The sequence below is a fragment of the Chiloscyllium plagiosum genome, chromosome 46 (assembly GCF_004010195.1).
Source record: "Chiloscyllium plagiosum isolate BGI_BamShark_2017 chromosome 46, ASM401019v2, whole genome shotgun sequence".
NCBI classification, from domain to species: domain Eukaryota; kingdom Metazoa; phylum Chordata; class Chondrichthyes; order Orectolobiformes; family Hemiscylliidae; genus Chiloscyllium; species Chiloscyllium plagiosum.
Window position 1 is genome coordinate 12180046 of NC_057755.1, and position 16869 is coordinate 12196914.

The 16869-nt window shown below is 42.1% G+C and overlaps 1 protein-coding gene across 2 annotated transcripts in view; it reads left to right on the forward strand.

Annotated features, from left to right (window-relative positions):
* The first annotated feature begins 680 nt into the window (after nucleotides 1-680).
* Nucleotides 681-16869, forward strand: part of vps26a (VPS26, retromer complex component A) — a 75156-nt gene continuing 58967 nt past the window's right edge. The window contains exon 1 of one of the 2 annotated variants that reach the window (XM_043683143.1): nucleotides 681-780. In XM_043683143.1, coding sequence (XP_043539078.1) covers nucleotides 778-780 — 3 coding nt within the window. In that variant the 5' untranslated portion in view covers nucleotides 681-777. The remainder of the gene's footprint in view (nucleotides 781-16869) is intronic. The other variant, XM_043683142.1, reaches the window with a different exon arrangement.

The following is a 16869-nucleotide window of genomic DNA, read 5'->3' on the forward strand; positions in this document are numbered from 1 at the left end:
CCAGGCCTTAATATCTCGTCTTTATTATTTTATTGTTTATCCAATGCCTGAATGTTCCACTTTGTGATGTTAAAATCACACAACACCAGGTTATAGTCCAACAGGTTTAATTGGAAGCACTAGCTTTCGCAGCACCTGATGAAGGAGTGTTGCTCCGAAAGCTAGTGCTTCCAATTAAACCTGTTGGACTATAACCTGGTGTTGTGTGATTTTTAACTTTGTACACCCCAGTCCAACACTGGCACCTCCAAATCATGACCACTTTGTGATGATGGTGTACACAGATTGAATTACCTAACCATGCCCTGTCCTTGATGTGTGCTGTGTCCATCTCCTCCTTTGACTAATTATATCAGATTTTTTTTATCGTTTTAGCATATATTAGGGCACAGCTCCAGGGTGGGAGGGTCTTGAAGCCAGACCCTCCAGCTCAGAGGCAGGAGTCTTGCGACCTTTACTGTGTCTGTACCTGAGGGTGGAAGAGCCGGCCCCCTTACCTAACTGCCTATCCCCCACTCTCTGACGAATTGATTCGGAGATGCCGGTGTTGGACTGGGGTGTACAAAGTTAAAAATCACACAACACCAGGTTATAGTCCAACAGGTTTAATTGGAAGCACACTAGCTTTTGGAGCGACGCTACTTCATCAGGTGATTCATTGACGAATTGCACGCTATCCCTTTAAGGGAGCATCACGTGACTGAGTAGGTCCCTTTAATTGGATCACGTGAGTGCTCGAGGCTGCGTGAGAGAAGAAGACGAGGAGGAGGAGGAGGGATGGTGAGTGACTGAAGGAAGCAGTTACCGCGGCCCGGGACGCTTTCACGGCAGGCCGATGTCTTGTTGCGGCCTCCACACGCTCTTCCCTTGGGCCTGGTTCAAAAAGGGACTGCGGCCTCCCTCCCTCCCTCCCTCCCTCCCGGGCCCAGGGGAAGGGCTGTTGGGTCGGGAGGTCAGGGTCCCGGCGGTCCCTGCCCATTGATCCTGGTTCCCGGGTATTAGGAAAGTGGCTGCCCCTTGTATTGTCCAAGTTTGAGGGCCAGGTTCCTGATCGTCCTCATGTGCCTTTTAAAGAATGGCCTCAGGATCGTGCCAGAGTGGCGCTGACCCACCGCTCGCTTTGGAACGGTTAGAAGCTCCAGAACCACCGGGGGACATGGCAGCAGGGGCACCATCCCATATACCTGGACCCTTGTCACTGTAACTGGACCACTTGCTGCACCAACAGAGTAGTGGATAGTTAATTGTTAATCACATTGTTCCGAACCTGATTCGCCTTTAGCTGGATACAGCTGGCAGCTTTCCTTTATGTAAGGAAGTCTGTTTGATTAATACAAACATTATGGTTTACAAAGTTGCAATTAAAGTTTGAGACAAAAACAGAAATTACTGGTAAAGGTCAGCATGTCTGGCAGCATTAATGGAGAGAAATCAGAGTTCATGTTTTGGGGCCAGTGACCCTTCCTGGAACTATGATTAAAGCATCTGAGTTTGAAATCCAACAACAAGCACTGCAGTAACACTATATACAATGTGTGGTAGGAGATTCCCTAGGTTGGATCAGTGTGAAGCTCAGAACATGTTCTTTGACATATAGTAGATGGTAGGGAAAGACTTAAGGATAATGTTAACAAGTGAATTGTTAGAGTAGAATAGAAGTAAATGAGATAGCATTGATAAGATCCTGAAAAGTAGTGGAAGAGCTGGAAATGTCAGATTTCTGCCTTAGGAAGAAACTTGTGTGTAGTGAGGAAGAGGTAGCGTGGGGTTGTCTTTACAAAAATCACATGATAATCTCTTCTGTATTCATTCATGGGACAAGCATGTCATTGGCTAGATTATTGTTTATTGCCCATCTGGAATGGCCCAGAGTCAACTACATTGAAGTGGGTCTGGAGTCATGTGTAGATTATCAGGGAACCAGACTTTATTCCTGACAAAGGTTTTGTGGTCATCATTAAATTATTACTTTCAGATTTTTATTGAATTGAATTTAGATCTCCAGAACATTACCCATGTTTCTGGATTAATAATCTAGCGATAGTGTCGCTAGAGTCATAGAGATTTACAGCATAGAAACAGACCCTTCGTCCAACCCATCCATGCTGACCAGATATCCCAACCCAATCTAGTCCCACCTGCTAGCACCTGGCCCATATCCCTCCAAACCCTTCCTATTCATATACCCATCCAAATGCCTCTTAAATGTTGCAATTGTACCAGCCTCCTCCACTTCCTTTGGCAGCTCCTTTCCTTTACGTACTACTCTGTGTGAAAAAGTTGCCCTGTAGGTCTCTTATCTTTCCCCTCTTACCTTAAACTTATGCCCTCTAGTTCTGGACTCCCCGACCCCAGGGAGAAGACTTTGTCTATTTACCCTATCCATGCCCCTCGTAATTTTGTAACCTCTATAAGGTCATCCCTCAGCCTCTGACGCTCCAGGAAAAACAGCCCCAGCTTGTTCAGCCTCTCCCTATAGCTCAAACCTTCCAACCCTGGCAACATCCTTGTAAATCTTTTCTGAACCCTTTCAAGTTTCACAATATCTTTCCAATAGGAAGGAAACCAGAATTGCACGCAATATTCCAACAATGGCCTAACCAATGTCCTGTACAGATGCAACATGACCTTCCAACTCCTCTACTCGGTACTCTGACCAATAAAGGAAAGTATACCAAATGATGCCTTCACTATCCTATCTACCTGCAACTCCACTTTCAAGGAGCTATGATCTTGCACTCCAACGTCTCTGTTCAGCAACACTCCCTCGGACCTTACCATTAAGTGTATAAGTCTTGCTAAGATTTGCTTTCCCAAAATGCAGAACCTTGCATTTATCTGAATTAAACTCCATCTGCCCCTTCTTAGTCCATTGGCCCATCTGGTCAAGATCCTGTTGTAATCTGAGGTAATGCGCACGCATAAGGGTGTGTGTGTATGTGTAGAAATTTATTAAAAACGTGAATAGTTTCAGAAGACTAGTGAACAGCTTAAATAATTTCACTTGGCTTAAAATTGTGGTAGAAGAGGCAATGGAATTATTTTTCAAAAATGTGATTGAAAACATCTTGAAACTAAAATTGTAAGGATTAATCCACATAAAATACTGAAAAAAAGGCTGCATTTGACCAGCCTTAGTGAATTCTTCACTGAATGCAAAGTCAAGACTAATGTAGTACAAGCAATTTATTTAGCTATTTTGACATGCCTTTGAGGTATTTCTCATAGACTTGATACCGAAGTGCAGTTGGGGGACAAATTAAATGGATAGTAACCAGTCTGCAAAGCAGAAGACAGGAATAAAGGTATTACACAAACAGGCAAAAAATGGGAAATGGTGTTTCCACAATGCTCAGTGAATGAAACAAAAACTGAAATTGCTAGAAAAGGCTTAGCAGCTCTGGCAGCATGCATGGAGAGAAACCAGAGTTAAGAATTTTAGAACTATAAGAATGTGTTTTGAAGAATGGTCACTGGACCTGAATGTTAACTCTGTGTTCTGTCTATTGGTGCTGCCAGAGGTGCTGGGTTTCTCTAAGAATTTTTGTTTTTGTTTTTTTTAATACTCTTTTATTTCTAGAGGTAAATAATATCAAAGCTGTTGACGTTATTTTTAAATTTTTGTAGAAATGGGGATAGCGATGCTGCCCTGCCTAACATTCAATGCTGACTCCAATGCTTTTATATGTGATCTTTAAGTAAGAAATGTTTCACATACAGACTCCAATAGTAAGGGAACCAAAATCAGCTGCTCAGATGATGAGGGAGGTTCAGATTATAATGAAACAAACTTAAGGCTGTTTTCATTTGAGAGAAGGTTGAAAGTTGACTTAATTGAGACATATAAGGGTTAGACTGGGTGGACTGAGAGCCTTTTTTTCTTGGTGATGGCTAGCATGAGGGGGCATAGATTTAAATTGAGGAGTGATAGATAAAGGATAGATGTCAGAGGTAGTTTGTTTACTCAGAAGTTCGGGCATGGAACAGTAGTAGACTCACCAATTTTAAGGGCATTTAAATGGTCATTGGAGAAACATATGGATGAAAATGGAATAGTATAGGATAGATAGGCTTCAGATCGATTCCACAGGTCGGCACAAAATCGAGGGCAGAAGGGCCTGTACTGCGCTGTAATGGTCTGTGTCCCATGTTCTATGTACTAATGTCCTTTAGGTAGGAAATCTGTCGACCTTGTGTGGTCAGGTCTTTGTATGACTCCATTCACTGCAATATGGTTTGCTCTTTAACTGTCCCATGGGCAGTTAGGAATGGACAAAAAAATGAAGATCTAGTCAGCAACATCCATACAAACAGACAAAAATGTAAATGAGTAGCGAGGCAGTGTGAACATATATCTGGGACGTGGTGATGTATGCTGAGGGGAGTAAGGCAAGGCTAGCTACTTGGTGAGTTTTTTTGTGTCAAGGTTTGCTAAAACTAAAATCTGACGGCCTGCGGTGCGGGTGTCCAGAACTAGAGGGCATAGGTTTGGGGTGAGAGCGGAAAGATATAAATGAGATCTAAGGGGCAGCTTTTTTACAGAAGGTGGTACATATATGGAATGAGCTGCCAGAGTAAGTGATGGAGGCAGATACAATTGCAGCATTTAAAAGGCATCTGGATGGAATATGAATAGGAAGAGTTTGGTGGGATATGGGCCAAGTGCTGGCAATTGGGACTAGATTAGGTTAGGATATCAGGTCGACATGGACACTTGGACCAAAGGGTCTGTTTCCATGCTGTACATGTCTGACTCTAAGTAGTGATTGTGGAAGCAACAGTGTGAGAGAAAATTAAGGGGTACTGGAAAGGCTAGTTATATATGGGTAGATAGGTTACCTGGGTCTGCATGTGCCTAGATTCTTGAAGATAGCAGGCCATATTGAGAGAGCAGTATGCAAAGCCTAGAAGATATTGGGCTTCATAAATAGACATATTGATTACAAACCTAGATGATTGTGATGCCATCAATGTTGTTTATTTGTTCTCAAAAGCACTTTGATAGGGTTACCATAATACTCTAAAGAATAAACCTAGAGGATGTGGAGTCCAGGGCAAGTGGAAGAACCGTTGGCTCGCTGACTGCAGTACAGAAGGTGGGAAGGAGTGTTCCACTAGCACTAGTACAATGACCCTGCTGTTCATTATTTACATCAACTGTTTAGATTTGAAGTCAAAAACACTAATTTCTCAATTAGTACTGAGGATAATTGCAACAAATTGCAGGAGGACATTAGTAAACGTTTAGAATAGGTAAATACTTGACAAAATCAAGTTTAACACTGGTTAAGCATGAAGTAGGTGAAATGTAGGTGAAAGTGAGGACTGCAAATGCTGGAGGTTAGAATTGAGTGTGTGATGCTGGAAAAGCACAGCAGGTCAGGCAGTATCCGAGGAGCAGGAAAATCGATGTTTCGGGCAAAAGCTGCTGTTGAAGGGCATTTGCCCGAAACGTCGATTCTCCTGCACCTTGGATGCTGCTTGACCTGTTGTGCTTTTCCAGCACCCCACACTCAACCCAGATTACTTAAAATGTACTAGCCAAGGTTGGGAAGAGGAACAAAAGGTTAAAATACTCCAGTCATAAAGTCATACATGCCGACCAGATTTCCTGAACTGAACTAGTCCTGTTTTCCTGTGTTTGGCCCATATCCCCTCTAACCTTTCCAATCTGTGTATCTGTCCAAATGTCTTTTACATGTTGTAATTATATTTGCCTCTACCACATCCTCTGGCAGCTCATTCCACATACGCATGAAATAGTTGCCTCTCGGATTCCTTTTAAATCTTTTCCCTCACACCTTAAACCTATGCCGTCTAATTTAGACACTCCTACCCTGAGGAATAGGCCTCGGCTATTCACCTTATGTCCCTCATGAATTTATAAACCTCCATAAGGTTACCCGCCTCAGCCTGCTGCACTCCAGGATAAAAGTCCTTCAGCCTATCTGTCCACTGTTTATACTCAAATCCTCTGTCTTGGTAACATCCTTGTAAATCTTTTTTGCATCCTTTCCAGCTTAATAAGATCCTTCCTGTAACAGGGTGACCAGAATTGTATGCAGTACTCCAAATGTGGCCTTACTAATGTCTTTTACAGCCGTAACATGACGTCCCAACTCCTGTACTCAATGCACTGAAGGCACATTGAGTACCAAACGCAGCCTTCACCACCCTGTCTACCTGAGATGCCACTTTCAAGGAACTATGTACCTGCACTCCCCAGGACCCTACAATTAACTGTGTAAGTCCTGCCTTGGTTTGTCTTACTAAAATGCGACACTTGCATTTATCTAAATTAATCTCCATCTGCCCACTAACCCAGTTGAAGAAGATCCCATTGTAATCTTAGATAAACTTTGTAGACAACTATACCACCAATTTTACTGTCACTGCAAACTTACTAACCATGCCTCTTATATTCTCGTCCAAATTGTTTATATTAGTGGTGAATAACAGTGGACCCAGTGCTGATCCTTGTGGCACATTGCTAGTCACAAGCCTTCAGTTTCAAAAACAACCCTTACCATCACCTTCTGTTTTCTACCAACAAGCCAATTTGTATCCCATTGGCTAGCTCTCCCTAGTTCCCATATGATCTAACTTTACTAGCTTACTTTACTCATAATCAAGTTAGTGAGACATGATTTCCTATGCACAGAGCCATGCTGACTATCCCAAATCAATCCTTGACCTTTCAATTGCAAGTAGTTTCTCAGTCTCTCCTCCAACAAATTGCCCACCACTGGCATCAGGCTTTTCCTTGTAGCCTTTCTTAAATCCCTAAATGTTTCACCAAAGGTTAGCAAGGCTATTTAAATATAACCGATAAAGCACTGTGAATTCTTTATAGAGGGGTATAATTGAAAAGTAAGGAAGTGATGCTAAATCTGTACTGAACCTTGGTTAGACTGCGCTGAGGCTACTGTATGCAGTTCTGAATATTATGCTTTTAGCAAAGGCTGTAGAGAACAATGTGCAGAGAAGATTTATAAGGATGGTGCCAGAAATCTGAGAGACCTTGAAATTTATGGAAGGTTCCGATTGATCGGATATATAATGTTTATTCTTGTGGGAAACTTCTAAAAGAATAGAGTGTTGTGCAACAGGGCAACATAGCACAGAACAAAAGGGGCAGAAGTGACATAGATATGAAATATGTTTGCTGACAGGAAAGTTTAATGTTTAATTGGGTGTCTTTTGGGTAGGGGAAGGTTTGCAGTGGAGTTTCCCAGAAGTTAGTGTTGGACCATTACTTTTCCTGATATATATTAATGATCTAAACCTTGATACACGGGTTATTTTCAAAGTTTGCAGATGATAATATCGCATTGTGAACTTTCTGGAATTTCAGAAAGTTGGTGGAATGAGTGGATGAAGTTCAATGTGGAGAAATACAGGGGTGGCACGGTGGCACAGTGGTTAGCACTGCTGCCTCACAGCGCTAGAGACCCGGGTTCAATTCCCAGCTTGGGCAACTGTCTGTGTGGAGTTTGCACATTCTCCCCGTGTCTGCGTGGGTTACCTCCGGGTGCTCCGGTTTCCTCCCACAGTCACAAAGATGTGCACGCTAGGTGAATTGGCCATGCTAAATTGCCCATAGTGTTTGGTGAAGGGGTAAATGTAGGGGAATGGGTCTGGGTGGGTTACTCTTCGGAGGGTCGGTGTGGACTTGTTGGGCCTGTTTCCACACTAAGTAAGTAATCTAATTCATTTGGATAGGAAGAACATAAATAGACAATATAAAATGAAGGAGAAAAGAGGACTGCAGATGCTGGAGAGTCAAAGTCGAAAAGTTTAGTCATTCAAGATGCAGGAGAGTCAACGTTTTGAGCATAAGCCCTGCATCAGGAATGTGTCACATTCCTGATGAAGGGCTTATGCCTGAAACGTCAACTCTCTTGCTCTTTGGATGCTGCCTGACCTGCTGTGCTTTTCCAGTGCCACACTTTTCGAACATAAAGTGAAGGAATTACATGAGCAGAGATGACTGTGTTAATACGTCATAAGTCACTAAAGGTGGCAGGATAGGTAAAAAGAGCTGTTAATATTTTTTAAAAGTCCTAGAAATTACTGATCACAGGAACAAGGAGATTCTGTTGAATTTTGTTTAAGACACTAGTTCGACTGAGTTGGAGAATTGTGTCCTGTTCTGGATGCTTTAGAACGGCATTGAATTCATTTGAGAGAGGGCAGAAAAGATTCCAAATAATGATTTGGGGATGAGGCACTTCAGTTAAGATAGATTGGAGAAGTTAGACTGGTATCCGTGGTGAAGAGAAGGCTGAGAAAATTTGATTGAGGTGTTCAAAATCCTGAGGTGCTGGGTCAGAATGGGTGACAGTATTTACACTTGTGAAGGGATTGAAAAAGAGTGGGTGCAGGTATAAAGTAATTGATTTAAAAAAAGAAGCTAAAGTGATGAGAAAAAAAACTATTTCTTCCAGTGAGTCATTTAACAACTAGAATGCAATGTCTGAGAAATGTTTTCAAAAGGAAATTCGGCTAATAATTAGAAAAGGAAGTTTATTTTACTGGGAGAAGGCAGGGAAGTGATGCTAAATGAATTGCTCGATTGGAGAGCTGGTGTGGGCACGATAAGTTGAATAGTCTCCATCTGCACTTTAACAATTCTGAGACTCTGTGACAGTATGACTGGAGGCAGTCAGTGTCATATATCTGATAGTGAATTTAATAATTCCATAAGGGGTAGTTGAAATGAATAGCACTTATATATTTTTATATGCTGCTTATTTAAGAGGATGCAGGACAAACGTGAGTGCAAAGTGAAAAGAGTATTATGGCAAAGTTAGATGATAACGGGTGAGAGGAGGCTTTATTGGAACGTTAACACCAGCACAGTCAGGTTGTACCCTGTATCTGATGTAAAAGCTGAATAACGATGATTAAGCATGCTTGATTAGTGCTCCTGTTTTTTGAAATGCTATAGATACCCACTAACGTTATATGTACAATCGCCCGGAAAGATGGCAGCAACACTTGTCAGCTCCATCGCCAAGTAGGATATGGAGGTTATAACATTTATGCTACAGAAAGCTGGGACTTTATTTGCTATTCTACTATAGCTGCTGGGGTCAATAATCAGGAGTATTTTACCTAACAGTATTGCCTCTCACCCAAATTCCTCTGACCCAAGCCCAGTGAACTCTCTGGAACTCCAGGCCTCAGTTACTGAGTCTAATGACAACCCCCCCCCTGCCCTCGTCCTGGAGCACCTTCACAACATGGATTGCTATGTTCCATGGTGGTGGCATATCAGCATTTAGAGTCATAGAGATGTACAGCATGGAAACAGACCCTTCGGTCCAACTCGTCTATGCCAACCAGATATCCCAACTCAATCTTGTCCTGCTTGCCAGCATCTGGCCCATATCCCTCCAAACCCTTCCTATTCATATACCCATCCAGATGCCTTTTCAATGTTGTGATTGTATTAGCATCCACTACTTCCTCTGGCAGCTCATTCCATACACGCACCACCCTTTGCATGAAAAAGTTGCCCCTTAGGTCTCTTTTTTTTATCTTTCCCCTCTCATCCTCAACCTCTGCCATCTAGTTCTGCACTCCCCCACCCCAGGGAAAATACTTTGTCTATTTATCCTATCCATGCCCCTCATGATTTTATAAACCTCTATAAGTCACCCCTCAGCCTCCGACGTTCCAGAGAAAACAGCTCTAGCCTATTCAACCTCTCCCTATAGCTCAAATCCTCCAACCCTGGCAACATCCTTGTAAATCTTTTCTGAACCCTTTCAAATTTCACAACATGCTTCTGATAGGAAGGAGACCAGAATTGCACGCAATATTCCAACAGTGGCCTAACCAATGTTCTGTACAGCAGCAATATGACATCCCAACTCCTGTACTCAATACTCTGACCAATAAAGGAAAGCATACCAAATGCCGCCTTCACTATCCTATCTACCTGCGACTCCACTTTCAAGGAGCTATGAACCTGCACTCCAAGGTCTTTTTGTTCAGCAAATCTCCTGGAGACCTTACCATTAAGTGTATAAGTCCTGCTAAGATTTGCTTTCCCAAAGTGCAGCACCTCGCATTTATCTAAATTAAACTCCATCTGCCACTTCTCAGCCCATTGGCCCATCTGATCAAGATCCAGGTGTAATCTGAGGTAACCTCCTTTGCTGTCCACTATAGCTCCAATTTTGGTGTCATCTGCAAATTTACTAACTATACCTCTTGTGCTCACATCCAAATCATTTATATAAATGATGAAAAGTAGTGGACCCAGCACCAATCCCCGTGGCACTCCACTGGTCATGGGCCTCCAGTCTGAAAAACAACCCTCCACCTCCCACCCTCTGTCTTTCTACCTTTGAGCGAGTACTGTATCCAAACAGCGAGTTCTCCCTGTATTCCATGCGATCTAACCTTGCTAACCAGTCTCCCATGGGAAGCCTTGTTGAACGCCTTACTGCAGTCCATATAGATCACATCTACTGCTCTGCCTTCATCAATCCTCTTTGTTACTTCTTCAAAAAACTCAAGCAAGTTTGTGAGACATGGTTTGCCACGCATAAAGCCATGTTGACTATCCCTAATCAGTCCTTTCCTTTCCAAACACATGTACATCCTGTCCCTCAGGATTCTTTCCAACAACTTGCCCACCAACGACATCAGGCTCACTGGTCTATAATTTCCTGGCTTACCACCTTTCTTAAACAGTGGCACCACGTTAGCCAACCTACAGTCTTCTGGCATCTCACCTGTGACTATCGATGATACAAATATCTCAGTAAGAGGTCCAGCAATCAGTTCCCTAGCTTCCCACAGAGTTCTAGGGTACGCCTGATCAGGTCCTGGGGATTTATCCACTTTGATGCGTTTCAAGACATCCAGCACTTCCTCCCCTGTATTATGGACATTTTCCCAACATTCTATATCTTCCATGTCCTTTTCCACAGTAAACACTGATGTAAAATTTAGTATCTCCCCCATCTCCTGCACCTCCACACAAAGGCTGCCTTGCTTATCTTTGAGGGGCCCTATTCTCGTCCTCATTACCCTTTTGTCCTTGATGTATTTGTAAAAACCCTTTGGATTCTCAACTCTATTTGCCAAAGCTATCTCATGTCCCGTTTTTGCCCTCCTGATTTCTTTATCAAGTATAGTCCTTCTGAGGATTCACTTGATCTATCCTGCTTTCTTCTTTTTCTTAACCAAGCTCTCAATTTCTTTAGTCATCCAGCATTCTCTATGATGGAAATGTGTTGCTGGAAAAGCGCAGCAAGTCAGGCAGCATCTAGGGAACAGGAGAATCGACGTTTCGGGCATTAGCCCTTCTTCAGCATTCTCTATGCCTATCAGCCTTTCCCTTCACCCTGACAGGAATATACTTTCTCTGGACTCTCATTATCTCAGTTCTGAAGGCTTCCCATTTTCGAGTCATCCCTTTACCTGCAAACATCTGTCCCCAATCAGTTTTTAAAAGTTCTTGCCTGATACCGTCAAATTTGGCCTTCCTCCAATTTAGAACTTCAACTTTTAAATCTGGTCTATCCTTTTCCATCAGTATTTTATAACTAATAGAATTATTGGTCGCTGGTCCCAAAGTGCTTCCTCACTGATACCTCCGTCACCTGCCCTGCCTTATTTCCCAAGAGAAGGTGCAAAATTTGACCTACTCTAATAGGTACATCCACATAGTGAATCAGAAAATTTTCTTGTACTTACTTAACAAATTCCTCTCCATCTGAACCCTTAAAACTATGGTAGTCCCAGTCTATGTTTGGAAAGTTAAAATCCCCTACCAGAACCACCCTATTATTCTTAAAGATAACTGAGATCTCCTTACAAATTTGTTTCTCAATTTCCCTCTGACTATCAGGGGGTCTATAATACAATCCCAATAAGGTGATCATCTCTTTGTTATTTCTCAGTTCCACCCAAATAACTTCCCTGGATGTATTTCCAGAAATATCCTCTCTCAGTACAGCTGTAATACTATCCCTTATCAAAAACATCACTTCCCCTCCTCTCTTGCCTCCCTTTCTGTCCTCCTTGTAGTATTTGTATCCTGGAATATTAAGCTGCCAGTCCTGTCCGTCCCTGAGCCATGTTCCTAACCATGCTCTGAGTTCATCTGCCTTCCCTGTTGGGCCTCTTGCATTGAAATAAATGCAGTTTAATTTATCAGTTCTACCTTGTTCTCTGCTTTGTCCCTGCCTGCCCTGACTGTTTGACTCGCTTTTGTTCTCAACTGTAGAAGTCTCAGATTGAAATCTTTCCTCACTATCTCTCTGGGTCCCATCCCGCCATCTTATTAGTTTAATTCCTCCCGAGCAGCTCCACCAAATCCCCCTGCCAGTATATTAGTCCCCTTCCAATTTAGGTGCAATCCGTCCTCCTTGTACAGGTCACTTCTACCCCAAAACAGCTTACAAAAAAGTGAATCCTTCTGCCGTACAACACCACCTCAGCTATGCATTCATCTGCTCTATCTTCCTATTCCTGCCCTCACTAGCTCATAGCACTGGGACTAATCCAGATATTACTACTCTCGAGGATCTCCTTTTTAAATTCCTGCCTAACTCTCTGTAATCTCCCTTCAGAATCTCAATCTCTTTCCTTCCAATGTCATTGGCTCCAATGTGTACAATGATATCCTGCTGGACCCTCTTTCCCCCTTAAGAACATTCTGCATCCTCTGAGACATCCTTGATCCTGGCACCAGGGAAGCAACACACCATTCTGATTTTTCGCTGCTGGCCACGGAAACGGCTGACTGTACCTCTGACTATAGAGTCCCCTAACATAATTGATCGTTTGGAACCCGAAGTACCTCTCATTACATTAGAGCCAGTCTCAATACCAGTAACTGTTCGTGCTACGTTCCCCTGAGAATCTATCCTCCCTTAGATTTTCCAAAACAGCATACTTGTTTGAAATGGAGATAGCCACAGAAGACTCCTGCACTACCTGCATACCTCTTACCTTTCCTGGAGTTAACCCATCTATGTGACTGTATCTGATACTTTTTCCCCCTTCCTATAATCGCCATCCATCACATCCCCTTGCTCTTGTAAATTCCTCATTGCTTCTAACTGCCTCTCCAACCGATCCATTTGATCTGATAGGATTCGCAACCAACAGCATTTATTGCAGATATAATCCTCAGTAACCCATAAACTTTCCCTAAACTCCCACATCCGCAAGAAGAGCATATCACTCTCCTAAGGGCCATTTTTGCTGCTTTCAATCTACAAACCCAGAAAATAGCACTGTCTTATTCCTCTACAAAATATTGCTCTAAGTTAAATGAATACTTATGGCTTATATTTTAAGTTTAATCAAGAGACATAGCTCAATAAAACATATAATCAAGAAAGAACACACTCTACTCAACACTGCAGACTTATTTTAAGGCCATGCTTAAAATCCACTTATCTGCTTCTGTGCTGTGACCCCTCTCAGGTTCCTCCAAGATTAGTTGTGAATTTCACTTTTTTAATTTTCCCAGATGCACTCTGATGTCCAAGCAGTAACTGCTATCTCTGTCAGTTAGCAATGATTTTTTCACTCTCGCTCTCTCTCACACTGACCACCATGTGCTCCCTTTTACAAGTGCTGTTGTTTTGACCTTTTTTTCCCCTAAACGTCCAAAACAATGCAACAGCATATAAAACAGCAATTGCTGCTCCTGGAATTCGAGGAAATCATCTCCAATACCTCAGAAAAGGAGCAGCTATTACAGCCAGAAATTTTTCCCATCCTCCATCTTCGATTATCCAGAATCCACTCTCTAACTTTGTGCATGTGTTGGCCTTGCACCACCTCCACTTCCCCAGGTCATGACAAAGGCAATCAGTAGTTGGCATTTCACAAACAAATTAAGTACGAGGATAAAACTATACTTAAGATTCAGCCACAAGTATAGAATCATAGGGCATGAAGTCAGGCCCTTTGGCCCAAACTGATCCATGTCAACCAAAATGTCATGTTCTGTAAGCAATTTTAACAGCTAAAGATAGAATGGACAATTTAACACCTTGGAGGACTAGGATGATAGCATTAGGCCACTACAGTTACATGGAGGAGATTTGAAATACTGGAACTATTTCCACTGAACTGATTAAGGCCAATAGGGGATTGAGGTTTTTAAAATTGAGCATAACTGTGATATTGAGCATAACTGGCTGTCTAGGGGGGAGAAAAAAGGACATGGTCAATATAAGTAGGAAGAGGGGTTGTGGTCCAGGCTGATGGGAAGAGGAGAGAAGGCAAAGTATCCTGGTAGCAAATCGCTCCATACACTGCATGGCCATCTCAAATACAGAATGGACCTATAAAGTCCAGGATGGTTGCGTCATCCTGAATGAATAGGGATAGATTTTCTTTGAGTACCTGAAGTGAAGTTTCAAAATGTTTCCTCACATGGTTTCAGTGTAGTATGGCCTTTGTCAAAGTGGTTGAGGTACAGCCATTGCAGGAATGCTGTGCTAAGAGAAAAGTAACAAATAATTGAAACTACGAACATGTCATGTTATTGGATTTTTAACCATTCTTCCACTGGATCTAGATGGTTGAATCTAAAGAGTGTGTTTGTTAAGTACTAGCTTCACATCTTTTAAACAAGAGACTGAAGACATTAGTGCTACGTAAGCCTGACGTGATCATCAATAAACATAGCCATTAAATTGAGGGATTGCTGGTCCAAAGTGGGGTTATTTGATGGAGATTTTGCCTTTATCATCACCTGTGATGATAATAGAACAGGAAAACCTGCGAATAAATTAGTACTTTTAAACTGCTCTAAGCACAAATGATCATGAGCATCAGAATTTTTGAATGTAGGTTTTGGGCGAACTGTTCATATATGGACTTCAAATAAAACAATGCCTTGGTCTTAAAATTCTAATGTTGTGTTTAAATCCATCCTTGGCCTCAACATTCCCCATCTCTGTAATATCCTCCATCCGTACAATACTCCCTAAGAGTGTAACCTCCTCCAGCCCTGGCAACCTTCTCTATCACTCATACTGCAACCCTCCCACGATATTTGTGCACAGCTTATTTCTGGCCTCGTCTTTCTGATTTAAGTTGCTAAGCCATTGCTGAGGCAAAAGCTCCAAAGGTTACTCCTTCACTTTTATCCTTTGCTCCCCACCTCAGTGACCAAATAGTTTATTTTATTGTACTTTTATGAAGTGTGATTTCTAAAATAAATTTATTCTTTCTACAGGATTTGGCCTCTGCTGGCTAACCAGCAGTTACTGTTCAACTCTAATTGATCTGTAGGAGATGTTGCTTAGTTGCCTTCTTGAGCTGATCCAGTCTGTGTAGTGTAGGAACATCCACAATGCTGGTTGGGTGGGAGGGAGATCCAGAATTTTGACCAATGGCAAAATGCTTTGCCCTGTACAGTGTTAACCACCTTGAGTGTTGTTGGAACTGCAGTCATCCAGGCAAGTGGAGAGTACTCCACACTACTGGACTAAATGGCCAACTGTTCAAATCTCAACCTTTGGTGCAATGTTGTGTTTTATTGAATTCACCTTCTTGAGCAGTCCCTTGGGACCAAGGATGACTTTCTTTCACGTCAGAGTTGTGGATCCTGGGATGACAAAACAGTCCACTCTGCCACGGGTTGGGCAGGTGGTATTTAAAGATGCTGTTCTCCTACTTTCTACTGTTTGAACCTAGCTCATCCCGATGTCCGAGATACTCAAGATGGTTCGTACCTTGATTGCTGCTATTCCAGTTTTGGTGATCTTGGGCAAGAAATTTCCATGGTGGAGATATTACATTTTTTCAGGGAGGCTTTGAATTTAAAGCTTTTCTCTGCCATCCTTCAAGCTTTTCTTTGACCACTGGTAACCATATTTCCTGATAAAGATTAGACAAGTGAGGTTGTTTTTGAAATACTGTGTCAGAAATTGATGACCTGTCCAGTGTAGGCCTGGAAGAGGATATTGCAGTGCCTAAACTGCCAGTAGATTTATGGGGTTTTGCAGAGGCACCACTAGTGTTTTTTTTTTGTAGAGATTTGAGGTGTCTACTGTATATTATCCATAAGTTCAATGTGTACAGAAGGGCAGATCATATTGCCCTGCAAACCATCAGTTTGAGATTCACATAGCATATGAGAGAAAGGTCCTTAAGCTGTACATCCAGAAGATGAAGGTTCTGTACCAATCTACTCCTGACATGCACTGCTGTTGCCATGAGCCCCAGGACAATGTGGAACTTAACTTGGGTGCCTCCTTCCAGTGAGGGCAACAGTGAAATTCAACATTACCTCCAATGTGCCAATGCAGCCTTCAGCCATCCAAGGAGCAGAGTGCTTGACAGCTGAATACCAAGCTTGTGGTATTGTTAGATTTGGCTCCTATGAAATGCCTTGGAATGTTTATCCGTTAAGTGCTTTATATTGTTGATCGCTAGTTTGTGCGTTATGTTCAACAAGAAACCTGATTTGAACTTTTGCTCCATTTAATTCACAGAAGATGCCAGGTTTCTTAGACTAACAATTACTTAGGTGTTTACAGCTAACTAAGATGCAAGATTTTAAGACAAACACTTGATTGCTGACAGGAACCAAACTGAATCAGTTGGTTTCAAGATCACTTCTCATTGCTGTACCTGAGTGCATGAATTAAAATTCTAGACTGATCTGTTAATATAGAACTGATGGAATGCTGCATTGTTGGTTACTATCTAATGGGTGAATTATTAACCAACTTTCTGAATATGAAAGATTGCAAAATGGTATTTGAAAAGTAGGCAGTTCTAATTTCCTAGACAATGTTCATCCCATTCTAGTGGAATACTTACTGTGATAATTAAAAAACTTACTTTGATGTCCATCTAGTTTACAATTCTTTGTAT